The 15,794-nt window shown below is 45.3% G+C and overlaps 1 protein-coding gene and 1 long non-coding RNA gene across 2 annotated transcripts in view; one reads left to right on the top strand and one right to left on the bottom strand.

Moving 5' to 3' along the window:
- Window positions 1-9,928, top strand: part of LOC128346597 (E3 ubiquitin-protein ligase RNF220-like) — a 128,247-nt gene extending 118,319 nt beyond the window's left edge. The window contains exons 12-13 of the mRNA XM_053300051.1: window positions 6,300-6,374; window positions 7,072-9,928. Coding sequence (XP_053156026.1) covers window positions 6,300-6,350 — 51 coding nt within the window. The 3' untranslated portion in view covers window positions 6,351-6,374; window positions 7,072-9,928. The remainder of the gene's footprint in view (window positions 1-6,299; window positions 6,375-7,071) is intronic.
- A 505-nt stretch (window positions 9,929-10,433) lies between these two features.
- On the bottom strand, window positions 10,434-14,021 carry LOC128343245 (uncharacterized). The gene is made up of 2 exons (XR_008315405.1): window positions 13,847-14,021; window positions 10,434-10,651 (listed from the first exon to the last, which is right to left on the bottom strand). It is a non-coding gene; the product is annotated as an uncharacterized LOC128343245 (long non-coding RNA).
- Between the last annotated feature and the right edge of the window lie 1,773 nt (window positions 14,022-15,794).

Below are 15,794 nucleotides of genomic sequence, written 5' to 3'. Positions count from 1 at the left end.
ACCCAGAAGTTCCAGAATGCCCTACACAAATGTGTTGGGCATTCTGTGGAGCCCCCCTGACGCTCAGAGGCTTGTTTTAGCCTCCCAGTTGGGGGTCTCCTTGTGAATCGCCATGACGCGGCAACTCACGATAAAAAAAACGGGGTTAGCAGAGCTCTCACTCCACTAACCTCTTTTAAGGGAAGGGCTATTTTGGCGGGCTAGCTGTCGTTGAACCACCAGGCTCGCCCATGAGCCTGGTGGTTCTCACGGTGGAGGAAAACCAGGCTGAGATCCCTTAGCCCAGTTTTCCTCCATCGTGTGAATATCCTCACAGAGTTTCCTTCTTATTGTGATTTGGTTAGATGAGCTCCCTAAACCTCCACTTTCTATGCTGACCTGCTCCAGCTGTCTCAAAATAAAATGTATGGGAATCTCAAATGCATAGTCATTTCTAACCTGCCACCATGGGGGCTACAGTATTCAGAACACAAGGTTTCCATCCACCCCCACAGAAATCAAAGGAACTTGCCGAGTACATGTGGAGCAAAAAGATGCATTGTAACAGATAATCAGTGCACTCTTCCTCTCAAAGGGTTCATAGGTGTCTGAGTTTCAGGATAAATTAGATAAAGCCATTTGGGTAGACTTTCCAACCAGTGAGTGGTGAGAGGGTGACAACAGAGAAAGTGGGCTGATTAATTTCCCTTCTCCAGAAGCTACTGGGATTTTCCAGCTGCCCATCTGGTGTTTCCCCTGCTAAATTATGTGCGTATTACAAAGGAGATGTGCCGGTGGGTGTTTTCCCAACAGTGATGCATCTAAGGACTTGCTGAAATGATACTTTCCCCAAAATGACAATTCCTTGACTTGTTTCAACTTCTGAACTGCACAATTTGAGTTGTTTGATCAGTCAAAGCAAATACAGGTTAGCATTAGAAGAGCCATTTTCTAAGGGGACTCACTATCCCCTCTGTTGTTTGTAATTGCCATGACCCCACTTTCACAAATACTAAACAGAACAGGCCTCGGATACCAAACATCTAAAACATCCAGTAAAATCAACCATCTGCTGTACATGGACGATCTGAAGTTGTATGGAAAGTCCCAGTCAGAAATTGAATCACTGCTAAACACTGTCCGTATATTCAGTAGCGATATAGCAATGGAGTTTGGACTAGACAAGTGTGCTGCATTAATAATGAACAGAGGGAAAATAACAAAAACAGAAGGAATAGAACTGCCCAATGGAAGCAACATCAAGAACCTGGAAGAGAAAGAATATTACAAATACTTGGGCATTCTCCAGGCTGATAACATTGCACACACTGAAGTTAAAAGAAAAATTGGAAATGAATACATCAGGAGACTTAGAAAAATCCTCAAGTCCAGACTCAATGGCGGGAACACCATACAAGCCATAAACACCTGGGCTATACCTGTTATCAGATACAGTGCAGGAATAATAGACTGTACCCAGGCAGAGCTAGAGATTCTAAATCGTAAGACCAGGAAAATCATGACCATCAGTCATGCTCTGCACCCCCGCAGTGATGTCGATAGGCTATACTTCCCTCGCAGCTCAGGTGGAAGAGGAATGCTGCAAGTCCATCAAACAGTAGAGGAGGAGAAAAGAGGCCTTGAAGAACACATAAAGGACAGTGAAGAAGATATACTTAAAATAGTCAATAACAAGAAACTATTCAACACCAATGAAACAAAGCAGGCCTACAAGAAAGAACAAGTCAAGAACCAAGCAGAAACATGGAAAAAGAAGCCACTGCATGGTCAATATTTGCACAATATAACTGGAAAATCAAACATCACCAAGACCTGGCAATGGCTTAAGAATGGCAACTTGAAGAAAGAAACAGAGGGTTTAATACTGGCTGCACAAGAACAGGCACTAAGAACAAATGCAATAAGAGCCAAAGTCGAAAAATCCACAACAAACAGCAAGTGCCGCCTTTGTATAGAAAGAGATGAAACTGTGGACCTCTTAATCAGCTGTTGTAAAAAGATCACACAGACTGACTACAAACAAAGGCATGAGAAGGTAGCAGGGATGATACACTGGAACATCTGCAAAAAATACAAGCTACCTGTAGCCAAACACTGGTGGGACCATCAAATGGAAAAAGTTGAAGAAAATGAAGATGTAAAAATATTATGGGACTTCCGACTACAAACAGACAAACATCTGCCACACAATACACCAGACATAACTGTAGTCGAGAAGAAAGAAAAACAAGTTAAAATAATCGACATAGCAATACCAGGGGATAGCAGAATAGAAGAAAAAGAAATAGAAAAAATCACCAAATACAAAGATCTACAAATTGAAATTGAAAGGCTGTGGCAGAAAAACACCAAAATAATCCCAGTGGTAACTGGCGCCCTGGGTGAAATCCCAAAACAACTTGAAGAGCACCTCAACACCACAGGGGCCACAGAAATCACCATCAGCCAGGTGCGTAACTATGATCGGGCAAGGGGAGACAGTTGTCTCGGGGGGCCCCAGCTTAGGGGCCCCCCAAGAGACATGTCACGTGACTCCCCCACCCAGTGCTGGCCCCAGCTTCCTTGAATGATCAGTGTATTTTTAAAAAAATGTTTTAAAAAATTCCGCCTTTGTTCCCGCTCCGGGGAGCGCCGTATTTCCTCCCTGCTGCCTCCGCCCGCCCTCCACCCTTTTGCCTAGTTTTGTTGCCGTGGGCTCCTCCTCCTTCCCCACCCATTGGCTGCTGCCGTTACCCAGAAATGTGCATGATCAGCTCAGCTGCTGCTGCTGCCTAGCACGTGCTGCCGAGCAAGGAAGGAAGAGGTCGCCGCCATTATTCCTAGTGCCCTACCGCCAATCTATCTAGGAAGCAAGCAAGCAAGCTAGGAGACTCACTCACCCGACCCTATGTATTACTTAAAACAAAATGGAGCGGCAAGAGGCTCAGGAACCCTCTGGTTAGTTAGCTGACACCCCAATGGGCATGGATGGCCCCCCATTTCTCCCCCCAGCCCCCCCAAAAACTCCTCTAAGTTGCACAAACGGCATGTTCCCCAATGTTGGCGGCGGCGGCGGCAGCGGCAGCGGTTGCTCCCCCGCACGCACCTTCCAAGGCAGAAAGGGCGGCCGAGGCACACAAGCGCCGCTTGTTCTGTCTGCTTCCAAGAAGCTGCCCAGTGGTTAGTGCTGCTGCTGCATTTTCACTCTTTCCCATTTCCCTGGAGATTCAGCCCACCCGCCTGTAAGTGAGATAAATTGTCCAGACTCAGAGCATAAGGGAAAGCTGAGCCCTCTTTCTTATGTGGGTGGGAGATGGGCGCGGGGGAAGAGAGTTCCTTTCCTTTCCCTTCCCTTTTGAAACCTGTTTCCCGGCTGGGAATGAGAGACCATGTGTGGTGCGCCCGGACTCCCGGAGGCGCGCAGGCAGGCTGGCTGCAAAGGAAGCAGGAGGTCTACTGGCTCCCACCCTGCTCTCCTCCGATGGCCCTTAGCAGCAGGTCTTGCTTCTGCTCTCCTCCCGCAGCTTCGGCCGGGCGGGTGATGGAGCAGGGCTTGGCCAGCCTTCCCCAAGTTCAGAACAGCAGAGACTCGAGCTTGGACAAAGAAGGCAGGGTGAGGGAAGGCTTTAAGCTCCCCCTCCCCGCCCCGCCAAAAGTCAGTAAAAATAGAAATAATAAAGCTGAAACCTCCGCCCCGCCCCGCCTAAAGTCAGTAAAAATAGAAATAATAAAGCTGAAACCTCCGCCCCGCCCTGCCTAAAGTCAGTAAAAATAGAAATAATAAAGCTGAAACCTCCGCCCCGCCCCACCAAAAGTCAGTAAAAATATAAATAATAAAGCTTTATATTAAGCTGGGAGAGAATAACTGGCCCTATCCATCCCCAGTACAGCATTGTGGCTGTTTCTGGTGTTTATCTTATGTGTGGACTCATTTATTTCTGTATTACATTGATCTCTACACTATCATGCTATATATTTGTTTCATTGATATCATTTCCAATTGGTCTTGTCTTAGATTGTATATATTTTCAATTATAGATCTACTTGATTAAGTTGTCGCTTCCTTTTTATCATGTGGTTGTGCATAGTTTGATGGGGGATCTTATTATTTCTTGTTGGTTTAATCTCTCAGATCCCAGTATGCTTTACTTCTCATCCTGATTCAGTACAAGCCAGCTTCCTGTGTAACTATGGATTTTTTCTTTTTGTGAACCCTGAGGTGACAGGGAGCCATTTTAATTAATTTAATTAGCTAGTTATTTAATTGTAATTCTGCTCAAAACTATTCAGCCTCATGGTATAGTGTAGAGCCAGCATGGTGTAGTGGTTAGAGTGCTGGACTAGGACTGGGGAGACCCGAGTTCAAATCCCCATTCAGCCATGACACTAGCTGGGTGACTCTGGGCCAGTCACTTCTCTCTCAGCCTAGCCTACTTCACAGGGTTGTTGTGAAAGAGAAACTCAAGTATGTAGTACACCGCTCTGGGCTCCTTGAAGGAAGAGCGGGATATAAATGTAATAAAAATAATGAAATATTTATTTAATATTTCATGAGCTGAGCTTCAGATTATGCTTTTACTCAAGAGTCGATTGTTTGAAGAGTGCAGCTAATAAGTTCACTTCCAAACATAGGCGTAACTATAGGGGGGGCAGGGGGCACGTGCCCCGGGCGCCACTTGGCAGGGGGCGCCAAAAAGTGCCCCCGCCGATTTGCCGGAAATTTTTTTTTTGATTTTTTTTTTTTTTTTTTGCAGAGCAGTCCCCCTCCCCCGGTCCCAGCGCGCCCCCCCCCATTGGCATTGCTCATCCAGCACTGGGCACCGCGGCGTTTTTGTAGTCCAAGTCTCTGACTTTCACTCCCCAGCGCGCCCCTCCGCCCCGCCACCAGTCGCGCATGCGTCGAGAGGAGGACACGCACCAGAGCAAACTTCCTGAACAACTCCCTCTTCTGAACAACTTCCTGAATGCCCGAACCAGTTCCCCTTTTTGCTCATTCAAGCCCTTCCTCCCCTATAATCTAACCACGTTTTAACTGAAAAGGTTCAGGGAGGGGGAGATGGGGGGATGTGGAACCTTGGGTTCCACATCCCCCCATCTCTCCCTTCCTGGACTTTTTCACTATGTAATGCAAGCTAATTTAATGATATGTCATCATCAAAATGGATTAGCTGTTTCAGCCCATCAGGAAAGTCTAAACCTCCACCGATTTAATTAACCAGACTGAAAATCAGATGAACAGAGAATGTTTTAATGAAAGGTGGTATATAAATTTAACAATAAGTAAAACTATCATTAGGAGCAATTAGCGATTACTTAAACACTGGTGCTGCCAAGCAATTTGTAAATAAAACTTGAAGCCCTTTGAAAATAAGCTGGAATTAATTGTAGGTTGGGCAGGGGGTGAAAGTATATACTTCTAAACATTTATTGTTAAATTTATATACCACCTTTCATTAAAAACAACTCCAAAGTGGTTTGGTTTTAGTCATAGATTTTAATTTTAATTGCTCTTTTTGTCAATGTGATGAAGATTAGTTAAATCTGAGTGGTCTTAGGCAACTAATGTTGCATCTGAAATGCCATTTCATTTTTTATTGTCATAAATACTCTCCAACCAATTTAAATAGCAAAGGTGTATATTATCGCTTTATTCAATTGCAGGGAATCTCAAAAAAGCAGGATTTGCCACTAAGGCAGTGCATATCTTCTCTAAAATGGCCCTTTTATAGTTTTTCTAACTTTGAAATCGTAACATGAAACCAAGCATAAATGCATAAATGCTTCCCCCTCCATTTGAAACCTTTTCTGGTGTAAATAGCACGCGGTTTTGGAAAAGGGGAGTCTTTCTTTAACAGCGGGAGAATAAGGAGTCTTTAGCACTATCACCCTAGTCCCTCGAATTACTTTGGAGTCCTTGGTTTTCGTTTTGTTAAAATACAGTCACTCACAAGGGAAAGTCAGGAACAGAACCAGGGCGTGAGGGAGGGGCATCATAATCATAATCATCATCATTGCATCATAATTCTGATGTTTGAGATACAAGCCAACTTCACAGGGTTGTTGTGAGGAAAACCTAAGTATGTAGTGCATTTTGAAATTTTTGGTAATTTTTGTAATTTTTTAAATTTTTAAAATAAAAGTTTTCTGAAACATGTGTGACAGTCAGATGTATGTTGGGGGGCGGCGGGGGGGGGATGCGGCAGGGGGGTGCAATTTCAGTGCTTGCCCCGGGTGCCGTTTTCCCTAGTTACGCCTCTGCTTGCAAACATTATAATATTCCAGGACCATGGTAGTGATTTATCTGTGGGTTAATCTTGCAGAGATGTTACAAACTGCTCAACTTGTGGAAGACAGCAGTGCGCCGAACCTGACTGCTGAAGGCGAGAATAAAATGAGTGAGTTTTAATTACATCTATATAGCTCATGATATCTTTGAATCTATCTAGCTAAGCAGCATAAATACTCTCACCTCTAATTCTTCTAGTGTGTTTTAGGCATTAAAAGTAGCGCAAAGACATAATATTCAATGTATGTCAGTGACTATATATTGTGAAGTATGCATGTGTGTATTCAGTGAAAAATGTATTTCCAGGCAGGAAGCATACTTATTTTGCAATATCAGACTTAACTCCTTGGGGGCCTGTGGTGTGGAGGCCCTGGACGTTGGCCAGAGGTCCTGGGGAAAGGGAGACTCTGCACTTTTCCTATTTCACTTGCACTAGCAGGGGCGTAACTATAATAGGGCAAGGGGAGACAGTTGTCTGGGGGCCCACTGCCTTGGGGGCCCCCCAGAGGCAAATCACATGACTGACTCCCCCAGCCGCACACCCACCCGGGCTTCCTTCAGTTGTAGTCATCCTCCGAAATTGATGTGAGTGTTAAGACCTGGAGCTACCAGAACAGCATGTCTTTCTCTAGTACCATTATATGACTTGCACCGTCCACAATAATTTAAGATTTCTTTACTTCATGAGCTGAGCTTCAGTGAGGGGGGGCCCATTTTAAAATCTTGTCTCTGGGCCCAGTCCAACCTTGTTACGCCCCTGTGCACTAGTAATGGACTAGTAATTCTTCCTATTTCACTTACACTAGAAATGGAAACTCCAAGTACCAGCCATTCCAGTCTTACACGGAAACAGATGAGTGGTGCTCAAAAACGTGGGTTGAAGAAAGCAAGGTTAGAGAAGGAGGCCAAGCTACCAAAAATCACATCATTTTTCATGAAGACCAGCCAAGGGACTTCATTGGAGGAAGATAAGGTGACTCAGACTGCAGAAACGGCAACAGTGAGTGCAATCTGTCATGGCTCAAGTCCTGTAGAGCAGGAACAAGGTGAACATGCAGCAGATATGACAACACAGCAGTCAATACCTACTGAGCAAGGTGAAGACATTCAAACGAGAGGACGTGAAGGAGAGACAAGAGAACATGCTGGCAAGGAATTTAATGTATATTTGATCTCAAAAAAAATTCCTACTGACAAAGAACTCTACAGTGAACCTCTTAGTACAGATGAAAAGATCTTCATTATTTCAAATGGGCCATGCCAACCACCAGGTCCATTTCCACAGCATGGCCAGTCAAACAGACGTTTCTCAAAAACCTACTATTCAGAATTGAGTAAAAGTGGTCTAAAACTGCAGCAGAAATGGCTGTGCTACTCGCCAACTTCAGACCAAGCCTACTGTCAACCATGCTGGCTTTTTTCTCAGGACAGAGAGGGAGGATGGGTGAGAGGAATTCGTGACTGGCATAATCTGAAAAGGAAGATAGAAGTCCATGAAGGTGCTGTTGGCCATCAGGAGTGTAGCACTGTTCTGGACCATTGGCGGCTGAACAAAACAGTGTCAGCAGAAGCAGAAGCTGCGATTAGGAAAGAGGCAAACTTCTGGAGGCAAGTGCTTGATAGAATCATCAATGTCACACTGACCCTGGCTACGTCCAACCTGGCATTTAGAGGTCACAGGGAAGATGTGAGCACAGGTGGAAATCATGGCAACTTTCTCTCCATCATCACCTTAATTGCAAAATATGATCCTGTATTGCAAGAGTTGCTAAATATTCCAGAGCGACAAACAAAGTACCTGAGCCCTGCTATTCAAAATGAACTGATTGATATACTCTCAGAAAGCGTCAAGGAAGAAATAATAAAGGATGCCAACACAGCTGCATTTTTCTCTGTCATCATAGACACAACACAGGATGCTGGCAAGACAGATCAGCTCAGCCAGGTAGTCCGCTTCGTTTCTGTTGAGACCAACGAAAAGGATCAGCCAGTTGAAATAAAAATACATGAAACATTCTTGGGCTTTCTGGTGGTGGAGGATCAGTCTGCATCTGGCTTCACACAGACTATTTTGAATGCTATGGAAAGCAATAAACTGGACCTCCTAAAATTGCAAGGCCAAGGTTACGATGGAGCTGCAACCATGAGTGGTGTCTACAGTGGTGTGCAAGCTAGAATTCAGGCTTTACAGCCAAAGGCAACTTACGTTCATTGTGCTGCCCACAACCTGAACCTAGTCTTGAATGATGCAATGTCCAGTATTCCAGAGGTAAGGAACTTCTTTGGAGTTGTGGAAAGAATATACATCTTCTTTGCACATAGCATCAAATGCTGGCATACATTAGCTCACTTAACATCTGGATCAAAAACCACACTGAAGAAACTTTGTCCGACCAGATGGTCTTCACGTCATGAGGCACTAGTAGCCCTTCAGTGCCGCTTCACAGATATCCTCAAAGTGCTTACTGAAATAATTCTCCTAAGCAAGAAGAAAGATGAAATCTCAGAAGCCAAAGCTTTGAAATCCAAAATGGAGCAGTTTCAGTTTGTCTTCCTTACTGTGCTGCTGTCTAACATTTTAGGACCTGTTAATACTGTTTCAATGATGCTACAGTCCCCAGAAACCGACCTCAGCAAAGCAGCAACCTATCTCCGAACCATTCACACTAATTTGCAAGAGAACAAAAATGAGTATGACTCCCTCCGTGAAACTGCAGCAAAAATGTCAGAAAAGTGGGGAGTATCCCAGGTGTTTGAGGAGCAACGCGTGCGAAAGGTGAAGAGGTTTCCTGATGAGCTATCTGAGGATCACAGGCTAACAAATGCAGAGGACCATTTTAGAGTAAATGTGTTCCTCTGTGTGCTGGATATCGCTTCCTCACAATTGAAACAACGCTTTGAGGGCCTACATGGAATTGTTACTATCTTCAGTGCTCTTCACCCATCAACACTGACATCAGCAACTGATGAGGACTTAACTGAAGCAGGAGAACTTTGGGTCAGTAAATATGACACGGACTTGACTACCTCTCTTCCAAGACACTTGATACAGTTTAGAAATTTATTGAAAGAAGAGATTAAAAAAAAAACTATAAAGGAAGTTGCTGAACTGCTCATGATTGACAATTGTGGCCTTTGCATCAGTTACCCTGATATCTGCACAGCATATATGCTTTTCCTGACCCTACCCGTAACAGTGGCATCTTCTGAGAGATCATTCTCAAAACTGAAGCTCATCAAGAACTACATGAGGAGTTCCATGTCGCAGGAAAGACTCAGTGGCCTTGTTCTTATATCCATTGAAAATGAAAGAGCAAAGAAATTGGATATACAAAAGATAATAGACAACTTTGCTGAACTGAAAGCATGCAAGAAGCCATTGAATTAAGTTCTGGATGGTGGGTGTGAGATATCATAGTTGGGATATGTGCAATGTGAGGTTCTTCACCAATACTGTTGTAATAGTTCTGTTATTTATACCTTGTAACTGTTGGGATGTGTGCAATGGTTAAAGTTCTTCATTGATACTGTTTTAATAGTTGGTTCTGTTATTTATGTGTGCAGTGTTAACTGTTCTTCATTGATACTGTTTTTAGTTGGTTATGCACACCTTGTAACTGTAGTTGGAATATGTGCAATGAGTAAAGTTCTTCTGTTGTATTAGTTGGTTCTGCTGTGCTGTTATTTACACCTTTTAACTAGTTGGGATAGTTAGCAGAGTCTACATTGGGCCAGGAGAAGGAGAGGAAGGTGGTGACGGGGGGGGGGGGGCATTTTAAAATCTTGTCTCTGGGCCCAAGCCAACCTTGTTATGCCCCTGCCATCAGCCAATTACAAAAAGCAACTTTACTGGAACAGCCTATATTCTGCAACAATATCTATAACAACAGCAACAACATTGACAATAAAATTCAGCCATCCCAGGTCCTTGGGAAGGACTCAATGTCTGGATAAAACAAACCAGTTAATAACACCTGTCTGACTGTGTAAATAAATAAATAACAATTAAAGTTGTGGTGGTGGTTTATCCGATGAATCATGTGGTTTCATTCCAGAGCACTTATTGCACATAAGCTTTTGGGGGCTACAGTCCACTTTCTCAGATACATGTTTATCCTTGGTTATAAATTCTAATTCATGGGTTCAGAGAGAAAAAGATCACATGAGGTACAGTCTTTGACATCTTTATGTAAATTTTTAAAGTCTGCAAGATAAGCACAGTGACAATTCAAAACAGTAGTAACCGTGATAGCAAAATCATTAACACCTGTAATGTGACAGGAAACTGGTGTCGGTTCCAGCCTGAACACACAGAATCAAAACTCTTGATACATTCTAATTCAGCAGTTTCACCCTGGAATCTTTCTCTGAAGTTTCTCTGCTGATCTGTGGTTAAAAAACAAAACAAAAAAAACACCTTCAAAGGGAGACTCCAATCTGAAACTGCTAAATGAGAATACAGTCTCAGCAAGTCAGGTTCCCACCACCTGTGCCCTCAGTTGCAAGGTAAAGGAAGTGTTCTGTACCATGTTGGGAAATCTCTGCTGCCACAGTGCTGCCAAGCACTCTACCTGTGTGGTGGAATGGAGTACCCCCCCCCGCCCGCCCCGCCATAGTGCTGCCAGAGAAAAACAGGTACCAGTCAGATTATGTGGTAGGAGGGACAAACCACACAGAGTATGAAATATGGCATGCTGCTCCATATTTCAGTGATAATGGGAGACCGAAAGCTTGGCTCATGCAAGCTTAATGAGAAATACAGAGGGGATAGATCACATTGTTAGAGGTTGTTGATTTTTACCCACAATAGGTAAAACAGCAGAGCACTAAGGAATGAGCACACACTCCAGTTACGGAGTAGGTGGCAGAGGATGGTTTGGATATTGCAGCTGTTTAGAGAAAACACAAGGAGATCCTTGTATGACTAAATACTAAATATTTATTGGTTAAATACACTTAGATAGGAAAGACCTATCTCTAATCTAAAGGACTACATAGTGGATAGGTAAGGAGAGAGAGAGAGATGTTCCCATCTGCTCTCTAGGAGGAAAGGAAGGATTGTGACTCAGCACAGGAAGTGCTGCAGAGTCAGTTCAGGGGTCATAGAGTAGGGACAGATAGGGAGACCCTGACTCACTGTGTCTACTCCCAATGCCCCTAGTGGTCATTAGGACAGTTGGTGCAAAAGGTCGATGCACTGGAAGTTCATCTCCAACACACATGTGCGGGTAAACAGGAACATGGGCTATTATGATGACATAGTTATAAGTACTTCTGGAAACATAGGTGTTAACTACACTAGGGCTTGATAGTGCATCTGCACAAACCAAAGAGAGCCAGCGCGGTGTAGTGGTTATTGTGCTGGACTAGGACTGGGGAGACCCAAGTTCAGCTCCCCATTCAGCCATGAAACTAGCTGGGTGACTCTGGGCCAGTCACTTCTCTCTCAGCCTAGCCTACTTCACAGGGTTGTTGTGAAAGAGAAACTCAAGTATGTAGTACACCGCTCTGGGCTCCTTGGAGGAAGAGCGGGATATAAAATGTAAAAATAAATAAATAAATAAAATAAACTTAACCTATTCCTCACTGTGCACTACTAATGTTGGTAGCTGCTGCACTGCACACTCTCCTCCTGCTTCTTGTTTGCCAGTGTTGCCCAAGGTTGATTCTAAGCTTTGTTTCTCACTGCACAAGCAGAGGGCAGGCAGCCTGCCCACCTACCCCCACAAGCATCCCCTTTCTCTAAAATGTTCCAACAGGAAGGAAGGAAGATGGACGGGGAAATGAGAATGAATAGAAAAAGAAAGAGACAGACTGAAAGAGGGGGGAAATAACAAGGGAGGGAGGAAGAGAAAAGAGAGGGAACAAGCAAAGTGGAAGCGCCTTGCAAAGAATGGAAGGAGAAGGAAGGCAAGGCTCTCATACTCTTTTTGTATAAGGTTATCATGAAGCCCAAAGGAAGCAGTATTCATCTTCTGTTTAGAACATACTTCATTATTGTATCTTCTGTTTAGAACATACTTCCTTAGCGATCTCCATAGGTCCAACTGGACAAAAAAATTATTTCTAATACACGTTTTTTTTTTACACTGCACAAAATGTGTCCAGCTGCACATCTTGTTTTTCTTCCTTTCAGTCTATCAGCTCTAGTTTGCCAGAACAACTAAGCTATGAGCCGTCTTTCAGCCCTTTTCTCTGGGGATGTAAAAGGGAGATGCAGAGATCTCAGTGCCTTGTCCATCAATTAAGCCACCAATGGGGTTGAATCCCTCTTAGCAACTAGCTCTGTTTCTAGCTGTGTGAATATGAGGGATGTCATATCTTACTGGTTATAAGAATAACTGTGCCTCTGCCTACTTCAGCCTCACAAGGAGGCTTTACAGACAGGGTTTTTATTTTGAATCCACTCCAGATTGGAGTGTGCCAGACCACATATTAGCAGGATTTACCCTAAAGTCCCTGCGGCTATCAGGGACCAGTACAGGCATGACTCTGACCCCTACCCTCACCCCCCAAATTGAGGCTGCACATTCTGGCTTAGCCCAAAGTATGTCCAACTTTTCAAAATCCTGTATTTCCAGCGGCTTTTGAAAACCCACCCACCCCGCCCCCGCTGATGTTTTTCTTTGATTTGCAGCGGGACCATTGCTTACTCGCACTTTCATGGATTATTTTTTTTTTTAAATGTCTGCTGGGTGGACTTCCATAACATCAAGTGTCAGCAAAGGAGAGTTTGACAGCTGAGTCTGGTGTGTTCTTTGAGTGATTTGCAATTGCCAGCACTGGGGGTGGGGGTTGTGGCAGATTGATGAAATTCTGTGAAGGGAGTCCAGAAGGGGAGGGGGGGGGAGGGAGAAATTCCTGAGTTAAATGCAAGCATAGCACCATTGGTCAGCATAGGAACACAGCTTACATATGCAGATGTTTGGCTATGCAGATGTTTGGAAGCTTAACAATGGAGAGCTGGTCTTATGGTAGCAAGCATGACTTCTTGTCCCCTTAGCTAAGCAGGGTCCAAGTTGGTTGCCTATGAAAGGGAGACTAGAAGTGTGAGCATCATTATACTTATTTCTCTTAGCCGACCTGCATGGAGATGTAGCAAGGCTATGCATGCTGGCAGGCACTCTCCATTGGGTGGGAGAGCTCCAGGAGTCCAGCGGTGATTGGGTGCGATAGCTGCATGAGGGGCAGACTAAAAGGTGGGAAGCGGGTGGGCCGCTTCAGTCAAGCAGTGGTTAAAAACAGTCACAGCTTAACGGCCGACTGCCTGGATGAGGGAGAGGTTTGAACGCTGAGGGAGGGGCAGGAAACAGAGCAGGGATGAAAAAATTGGGACCCAAGTGGGTCGGACCTTTGGCAGCAGGTACTGTGGCTGGGAACGGGAGTTGCACGAGGGCAGCCTGAAAGCGCAGGCTGCTTTGAGTGCTCCTGCAGTCTAGAGGTGGTTAAAAACAGTAACGGAAGACTGCCTGGATGAGGGAGAGGTTTGAATGCTGCAGGAGGGGCAGAATTGGGACCTGAGTGGTCGGACCAGAGCACTGGTGGCGGCACGGGCTGAAACGGAGCATTGGTTTCACTTACCGTGAAGGCTTCTTCTGGTTGCTGGGGCCAGGGACATCTCATGGGTTATCCTCTCTCAAGAGCTCCAGGCAGGACAGAAAGTAAATAGTTAAAAAACTAAGCCACACCCACTAGAGCCTGAGGGGATAACCCCGCCCCAGTTCTTTCAGGCCGAGACATAAGAGGACAAAGGCAATACAAAACAGTAGAAAACAGCAGGTCAGAATAAACAGGTTTAAACATTCCATCACAGAGTGTAGCAACCAACTGTAGAACTAAATGTCAGTCTCCACCATTTCAACAGAAGTAGACCAGAGTGCAAAATCACAACTGGGTGGGGCGAGATGTCCCTGGCCCCAGCAACCAGAAGAAGCCTTCACGGTAAGTGAAACCAATGCTCCGTTCTCGGTTGCTGAGGCCAGGGACATCTCATGGGACATACCACAGCTGTCCAACTTGGGTGGGAGCACTCTGGTCTACTAGCAAGGAAGAACTTGTTGCAAGACCCATCTGCCAAGGGTTGCTCGGGCAGATGCGAAATCCTCGATCTTGTAAAGGTTGGTGAAAGTGGAAGGCGACGCCCAGGTGACCGCCTTGCAGATCTCTTCAACCAGTGCATTAGTGGAAAATGCCACTGACGCTGCTGCTGCTGCTCTAGTAGAATGTGCAAAGAGATGCGTTGGTGGCCTCAACTTCTGAACCTCGTAGGCCATCTATATACACGCTATAATCCACGTTGCAATCATGGTTGAGGAATCTGGGACCCCCATGGAATGCAAACAGAGCGTCTTGTCAATCTGAATGAGGCTGAGCGTCTAATATAGACCTTAAGACATTGCTTAACGTCCAACTTGTGCCATTTCCGCTCCACAGGATGGACGGGTTTGGGACAGAATGAAGGTAGGAACCCAACTCGCGATGGGTGGAAGGGGGACACCACCTTTGGCCTCATGAAGGGGTCTGGAATGAGCCTGACAGCCTCTTTCTGAAAATATACAATATGACTTGTTTTACAGACAGCACCTGCAGTGCCGAGATGAGCCTTGCAGAATGATGGCCACCAAAAAAGGCCAATTTAAACGATAAGACCCTGATCAGAATAGCTGCCAAAGATTCACCAGAGTGAGTGTGCAATGCCTTGAGGACAGTATGTAGTTCCCAAGAGGGTAACCTATGCACTGTTGGAGGTGACATCAGCGAGGCACCTCATAAGAACCTATGCTGGTGAGGATGTGACTGAGATTTTTTGCTCTTTTCTGCTGAGAGCAACTCCACCAACGGCAACGCCTGCCGTTTCAGGGTATTCGGACATAGTCCCTTCTTGAACCCTTCTTGTAAGAAGAGCGGGAGATGACATAACTTAGCCGTGCTCTTCGGAACGGAGTTGCATGACATCCAGTGAAGGAGTGCTCGCCATGTATATTGATAAATTCTGTCAATGGACTTCGCGACGCCAGCATAGCGCTGAGAACTCCCTCCGAATAGCCATGTTGGCTGAGGACTCACTGCTCAGTTTCCAAATGGTGAGCTGAAACCAACATGGATCCGGGTGTAAAACTGGACCCTGATGGAGCTGGTCCGGGGTCTGAGGCAACTCCCAAGGTGGCTCCACCCCCAGATGGAGGAGCTCTGGAAACCAGGGTCTCCTGGGCCAGAATGGTGCCACTAAGAGTACTCTTGCTCAAAGACACATCCATTGCAGGACTCTGGCCGACAGAGGTGTCAGAGGATACGTATAAAGGAGAGCGTCTGGCCATGGACTGGATAGGGCATCCACTGCCATCGCCTCCCTGCATGGAAATCTAGTCATAAACGCTCGTAATTGCGCATTCATGAAGAGGTCTACCTTGGGCATGCCCATCTTCTCTGTTATCTGGGTGAAAACTGATGGATTTAGAGCCCACTCCCCCAGTTGGATGTCAGCCCAGCTTAACCAGTCTGCAACCAGGTTCAGCTCTCCCTTGACATG

The sequence above is a fragment of the Hemicordylus capensis genome, chromosome 2 (assembly GCF_027244095.1).
Source record: "Hemicordylus capensis ecotype Gifberg chromosome 2, rHemCap1.1.pri, whole genome shotgun sequence".
Lineage (NCBI taxonomy): Eukaryota > Metazoa > Chordata > Lepidosauria > Squamata > Cordylidae > Hemicordylus > Hemicordylus capensis.
Note: the sequence above shows the minus strand (reverse complement) of the source record. Positions and strands in the feature narration are given on the sequence as shown.